A 19,737-nucleotide genomic window follows, 5' to 3' on the forward strand; every position below is an offset into this window, starting at 1 on the left:
CTTTATGAGCTCAAGGCATATGACACTAAAGTCGCTGAACAGAAAAGATGACAATTTGAAAATGTCATTGACTGAATCGAAGGGTAATTCATGTAAGTTGTTCCTATGCTGTTTAAACAGTTAATCTGCCTTTATTGACAACTTAGCTAGTTTTTCATTCATATCTGGGCCCACTTTTTTCTGCTCCAACAAGAAACTTTCAACTTCTGCAAACAAATTATCATCATAGTTTGCATTAATCTCTTCGGAGTTTGTGTCTGGCATAATTAGCCCTTCGACATCACCAATATCGACATCTGAGTGTAACATATCTGCAGAATCCACAGCTGATGTGGTAGCATGTGCAGAAAATCACAATTTATGCTGTGTATTTGGGGTTTTCTTCTTTAAAATTTTGCTCACAAACTGATCACATCAATGTAACTGGTTCTGATCAGTCATGTGACCAATGTCATCTCATGGGATCAAGAGGCACTTTTGGGGAAAGTGAAACTGATCTTGTGCAAAGACATCATGCTGACATTTGAGACTACTAATAAAATAGAAAATGTTCATACTCAAGCCTAAAGTTTTTGATATAATAGGAAGGAAAACCTTGAGAGGAATGCCAACACCCAGGCAAGATATTTATCAGAGAAGGCCAGTAAACATAAAACACACTTACTCAACAAAAAGACAATATTTACTGAACTTGAGAAATTACAAGTACAGACAGAAAACAAGTACATTCCTGAAAAATCAAAGGATGATTCACAGGATTACAAAGGAAAGAAAGATACTTAGCATATTCCCTTACAACAGTATATCAATGAAAAATAAAGTGGAGTTTTGTAGTTTTTCAATCCTAAATTTTTTAGAAAACTGGATTTGGCCAAAATATAACAATATTCCATTTGAACATGTGACATATGTCAAATATGTGATAAAAGGTTCATAAATATAAGTATATTTGTAATATATTCACCATTAATTTGTGACCAATACAACTGTTTGGTAAAAAAATAAATAACTGTTTTTTAACTATTTTATCATGAATAACTGAAACAGTGTTAAAATCATTAATGTCATAACAAGATTCCTTGGGAATTTCTGCATAATAATAAATTTGAGGTGCACATTCAAAAAGCATTACTAAAGGAAGGTTTAGAAATTATCATATTAGGTGATTTTAACATTGACTACATGAAAACTCCACCATTAACATGGATGGATAAGTTACTTTGAAACTTACAACTTTACTCAATTAATTAACACCCCAACTAGAGTAACAGATAAAAGTGCTACTATCATTGATCATGTCTATACTAATAAACCTGAAAACATAAGTGAATTTAATGTGCCAGTGTACGCACTGAGTGACCACTACCCAGTCTGTATAACTAGACATGTTCCGAAATCATCTAAAAATGGTGAACACATTGAAATAGAATACAAGGACTTTAAACAGTTTGATGAGGAAATGTTCTTAAATGATTTAGTCTGCAAACCCTTCCAATCAGTCTGCAATATAGCTGATGTCAACACAAATGGTATTGGATGTTCCATGCAGCCTAAGACAAGCATGCCCCAATTAAAACAAAAAGGGTTAAACACCAAATTACACCCAAGTAGATTACTCCTGATATCAATGAGGCTAGGCACCTAAGAGATAAATTTCCATAAGAAAAAAGATATGAAATGTTATAGAAAGTGGAGGAATAAAGCTAAGCACCTGACAGATAAGGCAAAAGAGAACTACTATAAACAGGCTATTGATGAAAGTAAGAGTACCAAGACATTGTGGAAACGTCTAAATGAGCTGAACCCACCCAAGAACAGTTGTTTTCCCCCTAGACTTAAGCAAAATGATGATACAGCAACATCTATACAAGACATTGTGGAAATGTTCAACAATTTCTTCATAAGCATCTCCAGTAACAGTATTCAGAACCAGACTGACATCCCAATTGAACTTGATGATCTTCTATCATTTATAAGAGCTACAATTCTTGATGATAATTATTTTTCAATAGCTAATGTTACTGAAGGAGATGTTTTTGATATGCTAATTAAGGTGAATATTAATAAATCCTCTAGATTGGATGGTACTGGTCCACAAATTCTTAAAATTGCTGCACCAATAATGCATATCATAAACTTAAGTATAATGAGTGGTAATTTTCCAAAAAGACTGAAATGTGCAAAGGTTACACCTATCTTTAAGAAAAGAGAAAAGGAGGATCCAGGGAATTACAGATCAATATCAATTCTACCTGTATTGTCAAAATTATTTGAAAAGCATATAGCCATTCAGGTCTATAATTTTTTTAAAACTTACTCTCTATTTCATAACGCGCAATCAGGATTTAGAAAGTACCACTCGTGCCAAACAGAACTTACCAAAGTAATTGATCTTTGGCTGAAGGAAATGGATAATGGACATATGACTGGGATTGTTTTCCTTGACTTCAAGAAAGCCTTTGATCTTGTTGATCATGAAATTTTGCAGCAAGAGTTGAACTGGTACTCGACATTCCTTCTTTAAACTGCTTTAGATCATACCTAAACCAAAGGTCTCAACAAGTAAGCATTGGCAATATTAGCTCTTGAACTCACTATTCATTCAGAGGTCCTTCAAGGCTCAGTTTTAGGCCCTCTCCTCTTCCTTATCTATATCAATGATCTACCATTAAATAATGAATCCACAAATACAGATTTGTTTGCAGATGATGCAACTTTGTATACATCTAGTTCTGATACTTAAGTTATCCAAATGAGATTAAATTCAGACCTTATTAGAGTCCAAAACTGGGAACAACAAAATAGGATGGTAATTAATGAAGGTAAAACAAAATGTATGATTGTGGGGACATCACAAAAGCTACACAAGTCAGGGAACCCAGAACTATCTCTTGCAATAAATAATCATCCGTTAGAAAATGTCAAACATGAAAAGCTTGTAGGTGTGTCCATAGATAATAATTTATTATGGAATGACCATATTGATAAGCTTTGTAAAATACTGTCATCCAAAATTGCCCTAATCAGCAGAATCAAGAAATATTTACCAATGGAAACTCACAATCTACACTACAAGTCATATATTCTTCCAACAATGGATTATTGTTCAAATGTAGGGGAAAACTGTGCTAAATCTGAGCTTGACAGGGTTTATAAACTTCAGAAACGAGCAGTACATGTAATTTTAGATGCATCTAATAATCATCCCTCAAAAGCAATGTTTACAGAACTCAAATGGTTCACAATGTATGACAGGATAGATTTTCACAAGGCAGTTCTTTTATATAAATGTCTACATGGAACTGCACCAGAGTATCTTCAGGACTTATTCGGGCCTTTTTCAACACAATACCAGTTGAGATCAATGTCACATGGAAACCTTCTAGCACTAAAACCAAGAACAGAGCAATTTAAAAAGAGCTTCCCATGCTGTGGTACAGTTCTGTGGAACAAGCTTCCACTACATGTAAAATCTGCTGAAAAATTAGAGTATTTAAGAAGAGATATCATGAGCATGTATGTGTTTCTAATAGATAATGGAATTTAGTATTTTAATACTAAACATTTTAAAACAAACAGAAATTATTGCTATCTTTATATAATGTTCATTGTTATACTCTCCTTAAGAGGGCCTCAAGGTTGAATAGTCCTTGACTAATTAGTCACCCTCTATAAATAAAGCATTATTATTATTATTATTAAACTCACAAGCCCTGACTGAAATTCCACAAGCCCAGACTCCAGTTCACACATGCCCAAAATGTCCCCTATTTTAAAATGTTCATACAACATGGCAGAAGCTACAATTTGAATATAAACTCAATAGGGTTCAAAGGGCTTTGAAGATAAAGCAAGTGTCATTAGTGTTCATCACTACACTGACTAGGGACTGGATGACCTGGTGTTCAAACTCCTCTGCTCAATTCTCTGAGTGAATCCAGGTCAGAATCGAGCTGATATACATCGTGTTGTTTGCAGTACGTGTAAAGAATTTTTTTTAACTGCTTGCATGTTTCCCAAAGTAAAACTCCATCAACCAAGAGTTCTGAAATTTATTTTTGTTGGGCTTTGCTGATAGCTAATTGCTTCCTAAGTCGGCTTCAAAAATGAATTACACTTGAACACTACTTCAATCGATGAAATGATCATGCTTTGCATTCTATATATGCTGCAAAATCTGACTTCAAAGAATCGTTGCCACTGTTCACAAACTTGTCAAAAATATAATACATATGGCTTAAACATTCTCATTCAAGGCAAAGATATATAATAGCTTTTGTTCTTGTACACGCATCTAGCATCTGTTTGATTTTACCTATAATGGGTTGTTCTACTTCCTGATCCAATTGGCTTGCCCATGCAACCTTCCAACACATCTCACAAGCTATTTTAAGCAAATTAAGCAATATATGAAACAGTGGCCTATGCCTGACCTCTTTGTATTTAATTGCCACTTTCTGAACTACCCAAAGGATAGTTTTACATCAGCTCCCATCATGACTGTTTACCGTTTATACATGCTACATATCACGGGTATATACTAAAAGTGGTGGGGGTTTGGGGGACAGGTTTCTATTTTTGAAGAGTATTGAAAATTGTGTTTTCTAAATCATGACCGTGTCAGAGGGTTCAAGAGCACAAAATTATATTTTTAGCATGACACGCCATGCTTTAATCTGATTAAAATCAGATCTCAATTTCACATAGGACAGTGGTGATCTGATTTAGACTGCACTGAGTTATGGCAGGTATATCAACATTTTGAAAATACATTTACACATTTCATCAACGAGATCCAAATTTCTTTTGTCAAATTAGAATTTTCTTTGACAAGCCCAATGGATACCTCACTTAGAATACAGGACTGGCATGATCTAAAACTAGAGAGGCCCTGGGCAATGGGCTATCAGATTTTTGTAATACTGGAATCCAAACAAATAAATGTGCTCAAATGAATAGGAAAATACCTTACAAAAAAAGTAAAACTGGCTGTGTACCACTCTTTCATTATGACCAACTTCAATTTCTGTCCCCTAACCTGGCATTTCAGCAGCCTTGCAAATATAAACAAATTTTAATAACCCTATGAAAGTGCTCTCAGATTTGTCTTCACTGATTTCAAGAAACCTTACTCTGAACATCTTGGATTTGGCAAATGTATCAAATCTCCAGAACCAAAGGATGAAGACCATGGCACTTAACCCTTTACCTCATGCAAGCATCTTTGGATGTATCTACACCATTCGCATGGAAGCGCCTTTTGACGCCTCTACTCAAGTCGCATGGAAGCACCTTTTGACATCGGCTATAAACATCAGCCATTTTAAGAAGGTTTCTGTAGCGCCACCTTTGGGGCAACCCCCATTAGATACTACATTCATTTCTGTGAATGACAATTACGTCAGATCATGTGGTGACTGTCTATGTACTGGTCGATATCAGCTATTTAAAGTAACTGGGTTGTAATCTCCACTCTCCAAAATGGCAGTCACGGATTTCATTCAATACTTACGAAGTTTTCACGATTAGAATCACAACTATGAAAGATTTAATAACTTAGGTAAAGGCTCTCATATTGATGTAGGCAGCAATTAGTTTTTTATAAATTATCAAATTCAGATGACTTAGTGATGTAGATGCAGACAAAAAACTTGTAAATTTCAAGTGTGAGAAATGGCAGCTACAGTTGGTCACGTGGCCTCACTGACATGATGGTGAACGAGTTCTCTCAAGATTTTAAAGCACATAAAAAATTCTTCTGTGATAAATAATTACAAAGCTATAACAATCGGACTTGACTCTTAAATTTTTCCACATATAATAGATGTGTACCAAAAATGTAAAATGGTTAAAACTGCTGTTCAACGTAACATACACTACATTGCTTAACAGTTCACAGGCAACAGTATGCGTATGGAGTCGACTAGGTAACAGGTGTTCTATTTATAGCACGCTGCACTTTGTAACTATGCTCTATGAGGTAAAGGGTTAAGTATTCAAAATTTTAAACAAGATATGTCCAGCATACTTAAAGGAGACCAGAAACCAATGGAAATATAGAATAATAATAAAAGTACTATAGCAGAAAACCTTATTCTGAAGTATCATCTGCGACCGTATTGCCAATATATAAATACTAGCCTATCTTCTAAGAGCTGAATTTCCGTGACCTCGTATGCAAAATTTCTGCGCCTATTCGGTTACTTTCGGGATGTGACGTCATAGTAGCGACTCCAGCAGCCCAAGTGGGAGTTGCCAGAGTAAAAGACAATGCCATTTTGCGTTGCTCACGGGTGTAATAGAACATTAAGAAAAGCCTGTGGACAACATTTTTTTCTTTTCCAAAAGATAAATGCATAATGAAAGAATGGATACATTATTACAAACGAGTCGAGTTCAAAGCAACACCATGCAGCATTCTGTGCTCGTTACATTTCTAAAAGGAATGCTACGAGATGGATCATGAAAAAATGGAAGCTCAAGGATACGCAAATGCTAGGCCTAGGCTAAAGGTTGGCGCTGTTCCAGACATACCTTTGGATATTATAAATCCTGGGAAAAGTGTTAAATGTGTGAGTTACGAAAATAGGCAGAAGGCCGAGTAAGTGACCACAAAATGCAACAATCAATTCACAGATCTTTTATCTACACCAGCAGTGCTAAAAACAAATCTGATAGCCCGACACCCTGGGCCCCTCTGGTTTTAGTTTCGGCCCATCCTGTATTCAAAGTGAGGTGCCCGTCGGGCTTGTCAAAACAAAAATTGTTTACCTGAGGAAACTTTGATCGCGCTGGTGAAATGAGTAAATGTATTTTCAAGAGGCTGACATGCCTTAACACGGCACAATCTAAATCAAATCACCACTGTCCTATGTGAAATTTATATCTGATTTTAATCAAATGGAAGCTTTGCTAGAAAATAAGATTCTAAACCTGTCGTGTTTCGAGAAAACAAAATTTTCAGTAATCTTAAAAAAATTAAAAATTAAAAACAAAATAATTTCAGTGTATGCCTCTTACATGTAGTATGCATAAACGGTAACCTGTAATGATTGGAACTGATATAAAACTATCCCTTTGGCAGTTTAAATAGCAGCGATTAAAAGAGGTCAGTTTCACATTAACTGGCTGACAATATAAACTGGGGGGGGGGGGGAGGATGAGACTATTGACCCAACCCCTTGCTCCAATGTGCGAGCGCCCATCGGACATGCCTTTTCTCCCTGTGATATGCCTTATTATTCCTACAGGACAAGCCCGGTTTGCATATTCTGGTCAGCTCGGGCTAAATTGCAAAATAGCTAAAGTTTTGATTTAAGTAAGCAAACAATAAAGCCGGTGTGACTAATGAACATAATCCTTATCCTTGCATTGATCTTGTGAAAACGACTGCCCTTCAGACATACTTCAAAGAAACCATGTTCGACAGTGTGCGTATGTAAGCTCCCGCAATTGATTGCCAAATAAACGATGCCTATTTTGTTGTTACTTACGATGCCATGGACTTAATTTTAACTGTTCAAATCTGCAGTCACAAGTTACCGTACACGTGGCAACTGTTTTTCCCATGTTTTATGCCCCACCTTATTTCCTTAGGTTTAAGTCTTAATCCATGTAACACTGTTTGCTGAATAAAATATTTATTCTGAACTAGTTCTTTAAGGGCACATATACTGCATGGTGTATTTTGTTTTATTCCTTGTTTTAATTTAATCATAGTGATTGAACTTTACATATACGGTAGAGGAATGTCAGGTGTTAACTGGCCGAGTTTCTTTGGCGGAAATGGAGATGCGATTTTGTTTGCAGAGAAAATTTCACAGTGATCATTCGTTTAAGCTAATTGGTGACAATTTTTTTTTATTTTTTTTTTTTACTATAGTACTGTTGTAGTTGTTTAAAAATATCTGAAATTTACTTGAATAATGTTTAATTTTCACATTCTATTTACTGAAGAAAAACAACTGTTGTGTGATGTTAATTATTTCGTCCAGTGCCGGATTTAGACGTGTGTGCGTGTGATTTGAATTTTTAACGTAGCTTTAACAATTTTTCAGTCATATTGCTACGGTGTCTGCAGTGTGGCAGTTTAGACTGGATAGCATACGTTATATCTATTTAAAAATGGTTTGGGGTTGGGCTGTTTTCTTCTGACAAATGAAAAATTGACAGACATATGTAATAATCGGGACTTCGCTGAGAAAAATTAATGAGATAATACAAGATCTGGAGGTAGATGAGGAAATACCCCCAAAATCGGGAGGTATTTCTCCCGACTTGAGAGTTGACAGGTATGAACTGTCCGGGCTTGTGGAATTTCAGTCGGGGCTTAAGTTTATTTAAGTCACCAGCCCGGTGCATGTGCCTAAAAAACTTCGTTTAGCACTGACCAGTACAGTACATAAACTATTATATCAGACAGCAGGTTCAACTTTTGAATGTGCAACCCAAATGTGGTCTCCTCCTGTCTGCCTCGCTCATCATGTTTATGTTTGTATTCAAGGACTGGCTAGTATTGCGTCACGGGACCACGTGATTTGTCGTCTCATCAAAACTCGGAAAAACTCGGCAATTTACGGAATCGTGATATCTTCCATGCAATATAATCACTACCCGCTTACGATATTTAATTTATAAACATGACAGTCGAATTAAAATCTCTAGATAATTACATACGTAAAAGAAAAATATTGATTTCTGGTCTCCTTTAAGTGATCCAGTAGTTTTTGAAGAAAAAAAAACATCACACACTTTTATGCATGTAAATTCTGTGGAGATCCCAAACGTAAGAACATCCGGTATCAGTTACAATCTTTAAGGTATAGAACAGCAAAATGATTGAATTCTCTCTCCAGTAATTTATGAACACCTGCAGATTTTAACAATTTAAATCCCTATTCAAGACCTGGTCTGGGAACTTACTGCGTAAATGCTCTATATGTAACTACAAGTAAACAAGATGCTGCTGCTGCCTAAATCAGCATTAGCATTTTAGATTCTAGTTTTTCATATATGCTTGTAGCTACTGATTGCCTAAATGTTGGCTTGTGTCATTTAAACGTTATATGGTTGCATTTTCCTCCCTTTTAAATGATGCTTTCATAATTTATATACTTCTGTCAGAATCTGATGCATTAACACTTATTGTATGTGTGCTTTAATTATGTTTTGCAAAGTCAGTCCTAGTCATTGTATATTTAAGTCAGTATACATGTAAATGGTATCTTAAGGATTATTTGCCGGCCATTATTTTAACCAGAATATTTTAACACTGCATGTAGGTGCAGAGTATATTAAATTCATGTAAACTGACTTCTCTGCATTTAATTGGATACTGTATTGCGGGGATGGGAATATCTTACTTGTGTATACCAAACAACAACAAAAAACATGACTGTAAGTACTACATGTCTGATTCTTGAATTTAATTATATTATTTCTTACAGTTGGTAAATTAGGCCCAACATGCTAATGTTTCTTATTATGAAGTGCAATTCTGATTTTAAATAAAGTTTGTCTGTATCTATGGTTGTGGCATCTAAAGTAAATTACCTTTAAAACTTTACACCTACCTTTATCTTGTTTTAACCATTCACCAGTTGCCATGGAGACTCTGCAATGATTGATACACACATCGATTCCTTCGGTACTTTTTCTTTCAGAAATATTTACATCATACCCCATAAGTCGCTTACACAATGTTGTTTTTCCGACCCCATGTTGCCCAACTACCATGACCCTAATGTTATAAACCTTCACTGTCCGATCCCTCAGGGCTTCTTTGAACATCTGAATGGAACCTTCATTCATTTGCAAGATCTCCTCTGGAAAAACTTGTTCTGAAATTAAAATTTTGAGAAATAACATATAATATGTATGTAAATATACCAGTAGAAAAAGAAGTTCCTAGCTCTTTCAAATTCTTTAGAACAGTTTTCAAAATTTTCCAAAAAATGAATAGCTGACCAACATTTCACTTTTTTTGTCAAAAGCAATGGTCCTGGAATAATTAAAAGAATACTATTTTTAGTTTGTCCCAAGTCATCAAGACTCCAAATTTTTTATTTTTTTTGTAAAAAAAACAAAGATATGACCATTCACATTTTTGTTTTGGTTTTAAATATAGGTACAACTCTCTCTTGATAACACACAGGGTCTGGCGTGGATCCCATTTATTAAACAAGAAAATACCCCCCAAAACTGACCCATTTTTTGAACGTGAAGAATTCCCAAACCAAAATGCATCCTTGCTGAAAGCTTGTGGCAAGCTTGCAGTAAGCTTACGATAAGCTAGTTTGATGTTTATAAGCTAACATGGATGCTTGCACAAGCTTGTACAAGCTTTCTTGTTTGCTTCAGAAATTAAAACTAGCTTGCACAAGCTTTCATGTTTGCTTCATAAAGTAAAACTAGCTTGCGCAAGCTTACTTGTTTTCTTCAGAAAGTAAAATTAGCTTGCGCAAGCTTGTTTTCTTCAGAAAGTAAAACTAGCTTGCGCAAGCTTTCTTGTATGTTTCAGAAAGTAAATTTAAACTAGCTTGCAACAAGTTTCTTCATATATATATATATATATATATATATATATATATATATATATCCATTGCTTGTGAAAGTTTGAGACCATGTATCCAAGTAGCATGCACCATCACTGTCACGCCCCTACGAAAACAAATTCATGACTTGATGAACAGTCATGAAGTGTTCATGAAAGTTCCTCAACTAAGTTCATGAACTTCAAGAATTTTGATGAATCATGTACTTGAAGTTCATGAACACAATGATAAATTTCTATGAACTATTATAATATCTTTGAAGTTCCTGAAATGTCATGAACTAATGGTTCATGAACAATTCAAGTACTTTGATGCAATACCAAGATATTTCTTAAAAAAATGTATATTAAATATCTACATCATTATATTCATAAAATGTTCATGAAAATTCATCACACAAACTTCTCACAATATTAGTGAAATTTAAATAAAGGTGAATTTTTTCTTCTTTTTTTAAATGATATACTGTAAAATGTTCATACAGATCTTTAATTCAATACTTGTGTACTTAACCCGAGTATTTCTGGATTAATATGGGAAAATATTTTCTGGCCAGCATCAACAAAATGTATTTGCTTTAAAAAGCTTTCAATGACTTTGTCCTAACGTTTGTTCTTTCTCCATTACTGTTATAAACTGCATATTCTATTAACTTAGTCACTGGTTGCCAATTTGCAGTAAAAACCGAAATATATTAACAACGATTATCCTGATTGGATGACTATGAAAGAAGACGTGATATGATTGGTTAATATACGTGCGAGATTTCAACAGTTAAGCTTCCTCAGAAACCAAAGATCATGCAGATGGTTAGGCAAAAACCTCGAACAAAATCTGTGGACTCCATGGAATGGACAGATGAGAATATTTTCAATATCATTTTTTTAAAGTAAGTAGAAGTGCAGAGAAACAATTTTGAAGAATATGAAGGAAATGATTTGGTGAGAGCAAAATTAGGCAGAAAAGCATACCAAGCCTGGATGACCAAAATTACGGTGAGCATCTTTTTCTTGGTCATTCGTGATTATTTCAGTAGAAGTTATATGGATATTTTATTGGTTTATATGTCATCATATTATTTATAACCAAGCTAATGACATGATTTTGTTCAGACCTAATTTAAACTTGCTCATCGAAGTTTTGAAAATCACTAAACATTATCACCCCCACCCCCCAGTTCTCGATACCAGACATACGATATCGATAGGAATTGAGATGTTCGAGATCGTTTTCTTTTACATGACATCACTATTTCTATAATCTGATGTAATTTGGTAATTTTATATAAAAAAAAATCAAGAAAATAATTAATGCGTGAAACTGTACACAATACAGGTGCAAATAACGTGATGAAACCGGAAGCAGCTATATGCAACATGCGGAGTCAGAGTGGATGCATTAGTGACATACTAAGGGCCTATACCACACAAGTCTGGCATTTTATCAAAAAAAAATGGCGAAAATATTTGAAAGCATGAAATAACCGTTATCTGTAATATATACGGTTATTTAGTGTAACGATGTTGTCAAAAAAATTGTCATATTTTACTAAATAAAACATCCGTCTCCTGTGACTATACCTATGGCTAGAGAGATTCAATTAATATAAAACAAGTGACAAAATTCTGCAATAATATAAATGCTCAGTATTATGTGTAAGGGATTAAATCATTTTTGAGTTGGATCATATTATTCCAGTAAGTAAAGTGGGGTACAATGATAATGTGCTAAAAGCTAAAAACAATGTTGATCAGAGATTATCTGTAATTAACTAACTTTACCTTTTTTTTCAGACCAGACAGCAGAAAAGTAAAACTGTTAGAGGATGAAGTTTGTAGGTTAAGGAGGAAAATTTGAAAACTGGAGGATCCAAGATGGAAGAGACATTAAATTGTGACTGCTGCAACAATGTTAAAGATCCAAACAGTAATCGGATGGAACAGCTTAAGTTGCAGATGGAGACATTCAGTAGTGACAATGGGCAGGATTTGATTAAATTATAGGCCCTGAACATCTTCACAAAAGAGTCATCAGACAGGTCAGTCTCTGGAAGAAGATTGGTCAGGAGAAACCCCAGCTGAAAGACAGCCCCACAACGATGAAATATGCTTCAACAGTTGATTGCAGGCAACTGCCCCAATATCTCTTGAACATTTTTCAAAGAAAAATTACAGAACATACAAAAAGTGTTGCTAAGGGTAAAAAAAAAAGAATATCACTTGTCAGTTTAAATTTATCTGAAATCAAATACAGTTTTTAAGATAATATGTTGCATTTTATACTGTATTAACCCCTCCCCCATCTAAGGTTATTGTATGATTCAGGATGAAATAGGTATTTGTGACTTGTCAGGTAATCATATTTTGTTTTATAGGCACAGTTCATGAAGTCATGAATCACTGAGAAACTTTGTTCATCATAGTTCATGAATATGTTCATGCACTTGTTCATGAATGATGATGATCCAATTTGTGGACTGTTTTCAGTTCATGCACATTGATGAATAATTCATGAACCTTTTGATGAACTTTCATGAATGGTTCTTGAACCAAGTTCATGAACAGTTCATGCCAGTTCATGAATTATTCATGATCATTTCATAGGGGCGTGACACTTGCAGCTAGGGGAACACATAAAGCTTCTGTAGCCTTGGGTAAGCTTGCAGTGAATGAATAAACTTGAACAATGGAATTAAACTTAATGTTTTGGCGGAACAGATTTGTTTTCCACTGCATTGCAACTATAAGATTACATTATTTAATCATTAAATATGCAGATTACTTCGTTGGAATGAAGTAAAACTTTGCAATATATTATGATAATATGGTTCACGAGGAGCAGTCGAGTCTAAAATGCATTTTTGGACAGGGGCCTTCGGACTCCCAGACCCCCCTTCACATTTTCAGGGGTTTTTTTTGGAGGGGGGGAAAATACAATCATGTCTGATTTTTGAAAGCCCAGATGCTTGTAGCAAGAAATCTCTGCAAGCTTGCACAAACTAGTAATTAGCTTGCGCAAGCTGGCAACAAGCTTGCACAAGCTTGTTTATACTTATTGTACTAGGTAAATAAATAACAAGCTTGCGCATGCTTGTGCATGCTTATGACACTTTTGTTAAATAAGCTTGTGCAAGCTTGCTGCAATGTTCCAAATACAAGCTTGCTGCAAGCTTTATAAATAAGCTTGTGGCAAGCTTGCTGCAAGCTTTAAAACAAGCTTGCAATTTTGGTTTTGGTAAAACTGCATCAAAAACTGGTGACTGAAATCTTGATATATTGTTCATTTTATCATTCAAAATGGTAGATAGTACCTGACATTTGTAAGAGTATGAAATTCTCAGCTTTTAATTTAATTTTTCAAGTTTTATTTTCCAAATACTATTCTCAATACACCATAAATAACAATATTCAACAAAATTTTGATCAAAAAAATGACTCAAATGCCTACCAGATGCAGCACTTCAATAAAAACCAATGAAATAAGTTTTGTCAATGACCCTTACTGAATGGAATTAATGATCATTTTTACTTATAAAACATGCATTTTTTTTAAAATCAAAGATGTTTCTATTTTGAGACTGCCATAACCTCTAAGTCAGAAAACATGATCATGCAGTAAACCACAAAATGTATCACATGAAAGAAGTTTGACTACTGTATATTCCTTAAACTGCAAAGTCATTTCAATGTACAAAATAAAAATTCCAACTTTACTTGGCTGACCTGCATTATGTTGGTACGAGTAAACAACATAATGAACATAAATTAGTTTTGTTTCCTTTCAAACATTTAATTCTAAACAAATCAGAATAATCAGTTGCAAATCAAGATAGCAATCTATATGCATGCTATATAAATTAAGCATTTCCGATCACAGCATGGAAAAGAAAACAATGAATGGAAAGTATTTTAGAATTCTATCTTGTAAAGAAAAAAAAGTTTAAACCCTGAATTAATCTGTTCCAATAAACCCCAAAACAAAGATTTTTCAAACAACCAAAACTCCTTAACATGATTTTATTAAAATCCATGATTTATAAAATCATTTACAAAAGGGTTGATTATATTTTAACAAAATGACCTTCAAAATTATATACTACTGTATAAACAAAGACTGAATTTTCTTTAAAATCAACACGTCTGCTTGTAATGTGATAAACCAGTCCCAAAACCTGTATTGATATTCACAGGTGCTCGTATTATTTTGTGATATTCAGTGCAAGGATGGCAATCTCCCATTTCTCTTGCGACCTAAATATGATTGGAAACCAATGCTTCAAGCTACATGTCATAGTGTAATAGCAAAGTTCAGCTCAGAGATTTGACATTGTGCCTAGCAAACTTAAACGATGATACATCAAGTCATACCTGCATGAAATCTATAGGAAAATGATTTTTTTCTCTGAAATGTCAATTATTATAATCGTTATGTCTCTCATCCACTTACAGACTAGATGAAATTACAGCAAGGATGATACCTGACCCGGTACTACCCTTTTGCACACAGGGGCTTGTATCATTGCTTACAATTTAACTATCAGTCATACATATAGTATAAAATAATACAAGGGAAGACAGTTCTCTCCCTTCTCACACAACCTATTTAAGAATCAACACTGATATTTCAAGCTACATTTCGCACAGCGTAATAAATTTGATACCGATGTTTAGTCCAGGCATTCAACTTTAAGGAATGCCAGACTATTTTCCCATGCTACTGCTCAACATGGCCATGATCACAACAGCTTAATATGCAAGTGTAATCCAACTGAATGGAATACTGTCCTCTCATTGGTTAAAAGAAAATATGTCCTGCATTTACTTATAACTTATTTTCAGTTGCACACTCAGAAATTTCAAGTTATTAAATTTTTATCACCATGGTGATTGCATAGGTTTACTATGGGAACTGAATTAGCACCATGAGTCCTTTACCACCATGTGAAGCTGAAATAAACAGTATGAACACTGAGATGTGAGTTTGCAACACTGGATGGGAGAATTTGTGTCCAGTACACATACACAGTACACGTGTTATAAGGCTAAATATAGTTATTTCAGTTGGTATGGTATTTATACAGGTTTTAGATGAGAAGCTACAATTGTATATAAATTTTCTAAATTCTCTTGATAAATTTAATAATTATATGTCTGTGATACAGGAATACATCTTTATTTACTTCTAAATTTAGGGGTTGTGATTCTGGTTAAATATGGTATTTTTCTGCGGCCACTCAGGGGCAATGGTGTTAGGTTGCAGTGCTAGTTGAGGCAATGTGAAACAAAGAAGTCATTATAGTGACAGGATGAGTGTTTATAAATTTACTATAAATCAATCATAGCCAGTTTCCCTTAATACTCACTCTCTTTTAATAAGTAAAAAGTGCTTAAAAGAGAGGAAGTTACAGTTTAATCTGGAATTAACTCATAAGGATAAAGTTACACAAGTAATTTCCTACTTTATAATATTTTTGGAAATTCTAATGTACATTATCAGCTGCAAAAGGAGAACGGCTATGTGGCTTTATTTTGGATTATATAATTTAGATTTTGTGTATTTTGATATGTAGACTAGAGTTACATAAAGGACACATGGTACTAATTATATGGAAGAGCTGTGAACCAGTCTAGAAATGGGTGAACAATTAATAGAGTATTTACGGGTTTGGTGGTCCATAATTGGTTAATAATGAAAATTAAAATTTTAGTAAAAATATCTTTTGAGAGTTTATCCTATATGTAATTAAAAAAAATATAGACAAATTTCTACTGATGCAATTTTAGCATTCTTACAGGCTTGCCTCAGGAGTACTCAATAATGAAAGTAGCATCTGAATCATTTGGTACAGAATCAATAACATGTGTTTCATGCACGTGTAGATAAACAAAATGTTGCGGCTCATATGGTGTTCTCCACACATAAGCTTGCACCAAGGTTAGTTGTGCATGGAGAATTATTGGTCTCATCATCAGCACCCAGAAATTTTAAGTTAAGCTCTCTATGAAGTCCGCTAGGATTGTTTATAAGCCAGGTCAAACATAGTACAAGGGAGGGAGCTGCGTGGAAGACTAGCCTCTGCAGCAGCACTGTCAATTGACCGAATTTCTCCACATGTGTAATAACTTATTTTGTAACGAGAATGGAAGTGATATAGCCAACTGGTGCTGCTGTTAAATCCCAAATCCTGTCCATTTAACTCTTTGTAAAATTTCTCTACATATGCCTTCAGTACTGCACCTAAAATGGGCATCCCCTGCAACCATTCCTGTACAAACCATATGTATAGAGCAATGTCTAGGTCTGTGTCATTTGCTAATCTAGCTTTCTTGCATTTAAGTCCTGCATCTGCATCTAAACCAGTCAGCATATTGTTAATTTGTTCCTCATTTTTCTTTCAACTGCGCAAGGTTGATTCAGGTACACCCAATTCTTTCGCAACTTTCCTTTCCTAACGTCTTAATGTACTCATAAATACTAATAATAATGAACTCACTTTTAAATCTAACTGATTTCACATGAAAGCATGACTGAATTGTTTTAATGGTCTTTGTTTGAGCCACAATATGCAAATAAGCATCTAAACGTTACTCAAGCTGGGCTGTACTGCAACAGATTGCAGAATGTGGTATTAAGTACAAAAGAAATGCCGCCACCTCTCTTTCTGTGATCTGTTGCCATCCAGGTGTCAATAAACAATTATTGACCTTAAGCGGGTCTTCTTTATAAATTGGTGAGCTGTGTTTACTGAGATTAAGTCTCTGTTCTGCTAGGGGGGAGGGGGCTTTAGAGCTAAAGGAAATTTAAATAGTGCGCACTTAAGCCAAATACAAGAGCAGCCACGGACCAATGACAATTATGGCTAATCAGACACATAGGTTACTTCAGGTGTGCTATAGCCCATTTGGAATAAAATATCTCATGCTGCCGTAATATAATAGTAACTAATTAGGCTTAAACTGTGACTGTAAAAACATAGTCTGGTAATGTCCAGATCAAGTCCTGCAGTTTTGATGTAAACTTTTTCAATCAGATGCTGAAAATAATTTTTGTATTTTTTTTCTTCAAATTGAATTTTTAAATTTTGATGATTACTGCATTATATCCAGAATCACATCAGAGCGAAGCATGTTATAATGGGGGAGAGCTGTATCTGTCGGAGGCAATGATGCCAATATTGGGACAGTATTTTCAGGACAGCTGAATCAGCTTATCTTGCACATTGTATCTGCTAATTTAACTCACAATGTGAGATGATTGTGGTGTATCCTCTGCCCCAAAGGGACTGTGATGCATCAGAATACAACCACATCATCTCTACTCTTATCCAAGACTATGGACCAACTTATTTGAACATGGATGACCAATTCTGCAAGAAAGCAACCCAATACTGTGCTACTTTGGAAGGGACAGAATCCACCTCTCACCTTAAGGAGTAAGACAGTTCCTAGATGCTATCAAAAAAAGCTGCCCTAATGTGAAATTGGTTAACTATTTCCAGTTACGTGTTTACATTAGATGGACGGACCGAGGACTAGATCAGTATACTACACATAGCAAGAATTCTAATGGGCAAAATAAGGGAGTGGGAAAGCATCACCAGTGGTGTCTAAAGTGTGGTGAAACAAATCACTTTAACTTCAAGTGTTGACATAATGAGCAACTTAAACATGACTTTAATAGCTATTGTTGTCTAAAAACGTCTCATCTTGTAATTGTAGAAGGCCTCATAGAAGATTGGCCAGTTGACTAAATGAGCTTCTTTAATTAGTATTATTATTATTACACTCATGCTGATTTTTTGGCTACAAGCAGTCCAAAGTGCCAAGGACATAATTAAGTGTATGGACAAGAAGCCATATCCTTGGCTACATAAAACAAATATTGAGTCCTGTGGAATAGATGTGAAAATTGCAATTCCATCATCAACAACAAGTGGGACTGATCTTCCCCACAATGCTTTTTAAATTGAACATTTTAAGTTGTTTTTCTAGAAAAGACAAAATTGATGGATCAAGAGGTTTGGTAGTCTATTTCTGTATGAGAGGATATTATGTGTAAACACGGAGGATTTGGAAACTATTGAAACTATTGATTTTGAAAGCATGTGGTTAGAAGTCTCATCTCAGAAGAGCATGTCTTTTCTTATCAGTTATCTCTATAGAAATCCAAATACTATTGCAAAATGTAATGAAATGTTTGAAGATCAGATTGAAGAAGTTCTAAATGAAGAAAAAGAATCATTCCTATTTGGTGTCATTAACAAAGACTTAATAAACCCAAAAATTAAAAATCACTGGATCAATTACATCTCCTCATTTGGACTGGTCAACAAGTAACTGTCACTGGAAAAAGCCAAACTCTAACTGACATATTTATTCAACTTAATGTACTTTTTACTGATGTCCCCTACACTGGCCTGAGTGACCATTACTCCACATTTCTAACTCACAAGACCAATGCTTTCACTGCAAATCATCTCATCCCAAGTGACCTGTACAGGTAGAATTAGAGCATCACTATTAATATTTAGAAAGTTGATGCTAAAAAATCAATTTGGGTCACAAATAACCTGTAGTCATCTGAATTTGACTGCCTGTACAGGTAAAATCACTTACATGCATGGATTGGAAGGCATATAAGCAATTCTAGTAACTGCTTACCAACAGGAAGGCCAATTGTTTGATTGATATATAAAATCACTGAAGTGTCACTTATAATAATATGCTTGAGCTGGATGCTACTGAGTAAACCATGTATAGAAAACTTACCTGCAATATAAACAAGTTGTCTATATTATGTACAAAAACCTGCACACAGAAACAGAAATGAAGCACCATTACCGATACTTACAATGCAAGTGCTACAATATCCATTACGAGACAATTTTATCTGTAGGAAAAGGCCCAGTGATGTTCTTCTATACTGGTAAAATGAATAAAATGTTACATATACGACTGTAAATTTGTGGTAACAGACAGTATAATCAGTCTCAAGAGTCAAAATGAAAATCTCAAAGAGTCAAAACTGAAACCTTGAGAGTAAATTCTTTTGGACATTCATGAGCCCATAGCTGTGATTCCTCATTAGTTGTGGAGGGGGCCCCGAGTGGCGGAGTGGTCTAAAGCGCTCTTCATTACGGATTACTGCCATCTCACCTCTGTCTGCGGCGATTCGAGTCTAAGAT

General features: G+C 34.8%; 1 protein-coding gene across 1 annotated transcript in view; it reads right to left on the bottom strand.

Annotated features, from left to right (window-relative positions):
* The window catches only part of LOC149791385 (uncharacterized), a 190,794-nt gene that overhangs the window by 69,793 nt on the left and 101,264 nt on the right, over window positions 1–19,737 (bottom strand). Inside the window, exon 7 of the mRNA XM_089971345.1 lies at window positions 9,573–9,839. Within this exon, the coding sequence (XP_089827471.1) occupies window positions 9,573–9,839 (267 nt within the window). The remainder of the gene's footprint in view (window positions 1–9,572; window positions 9,840–19,737) is intronic.

This window comes from Sinohyriopsis cumingii, chromosome 9, assembly GCF_028554795.1.
Source record: "Sinohyriopsis cumingii isolate HCF-2022 chromosome 9, ASM2855479v2, whole genome shotgun sequence".
NCBI lineage: Eukaryota > Metazoa > Mollusca > Bivalvia > Unionida > Unionidae > Sinohyriopsis > Sinohyriopsis cumingii.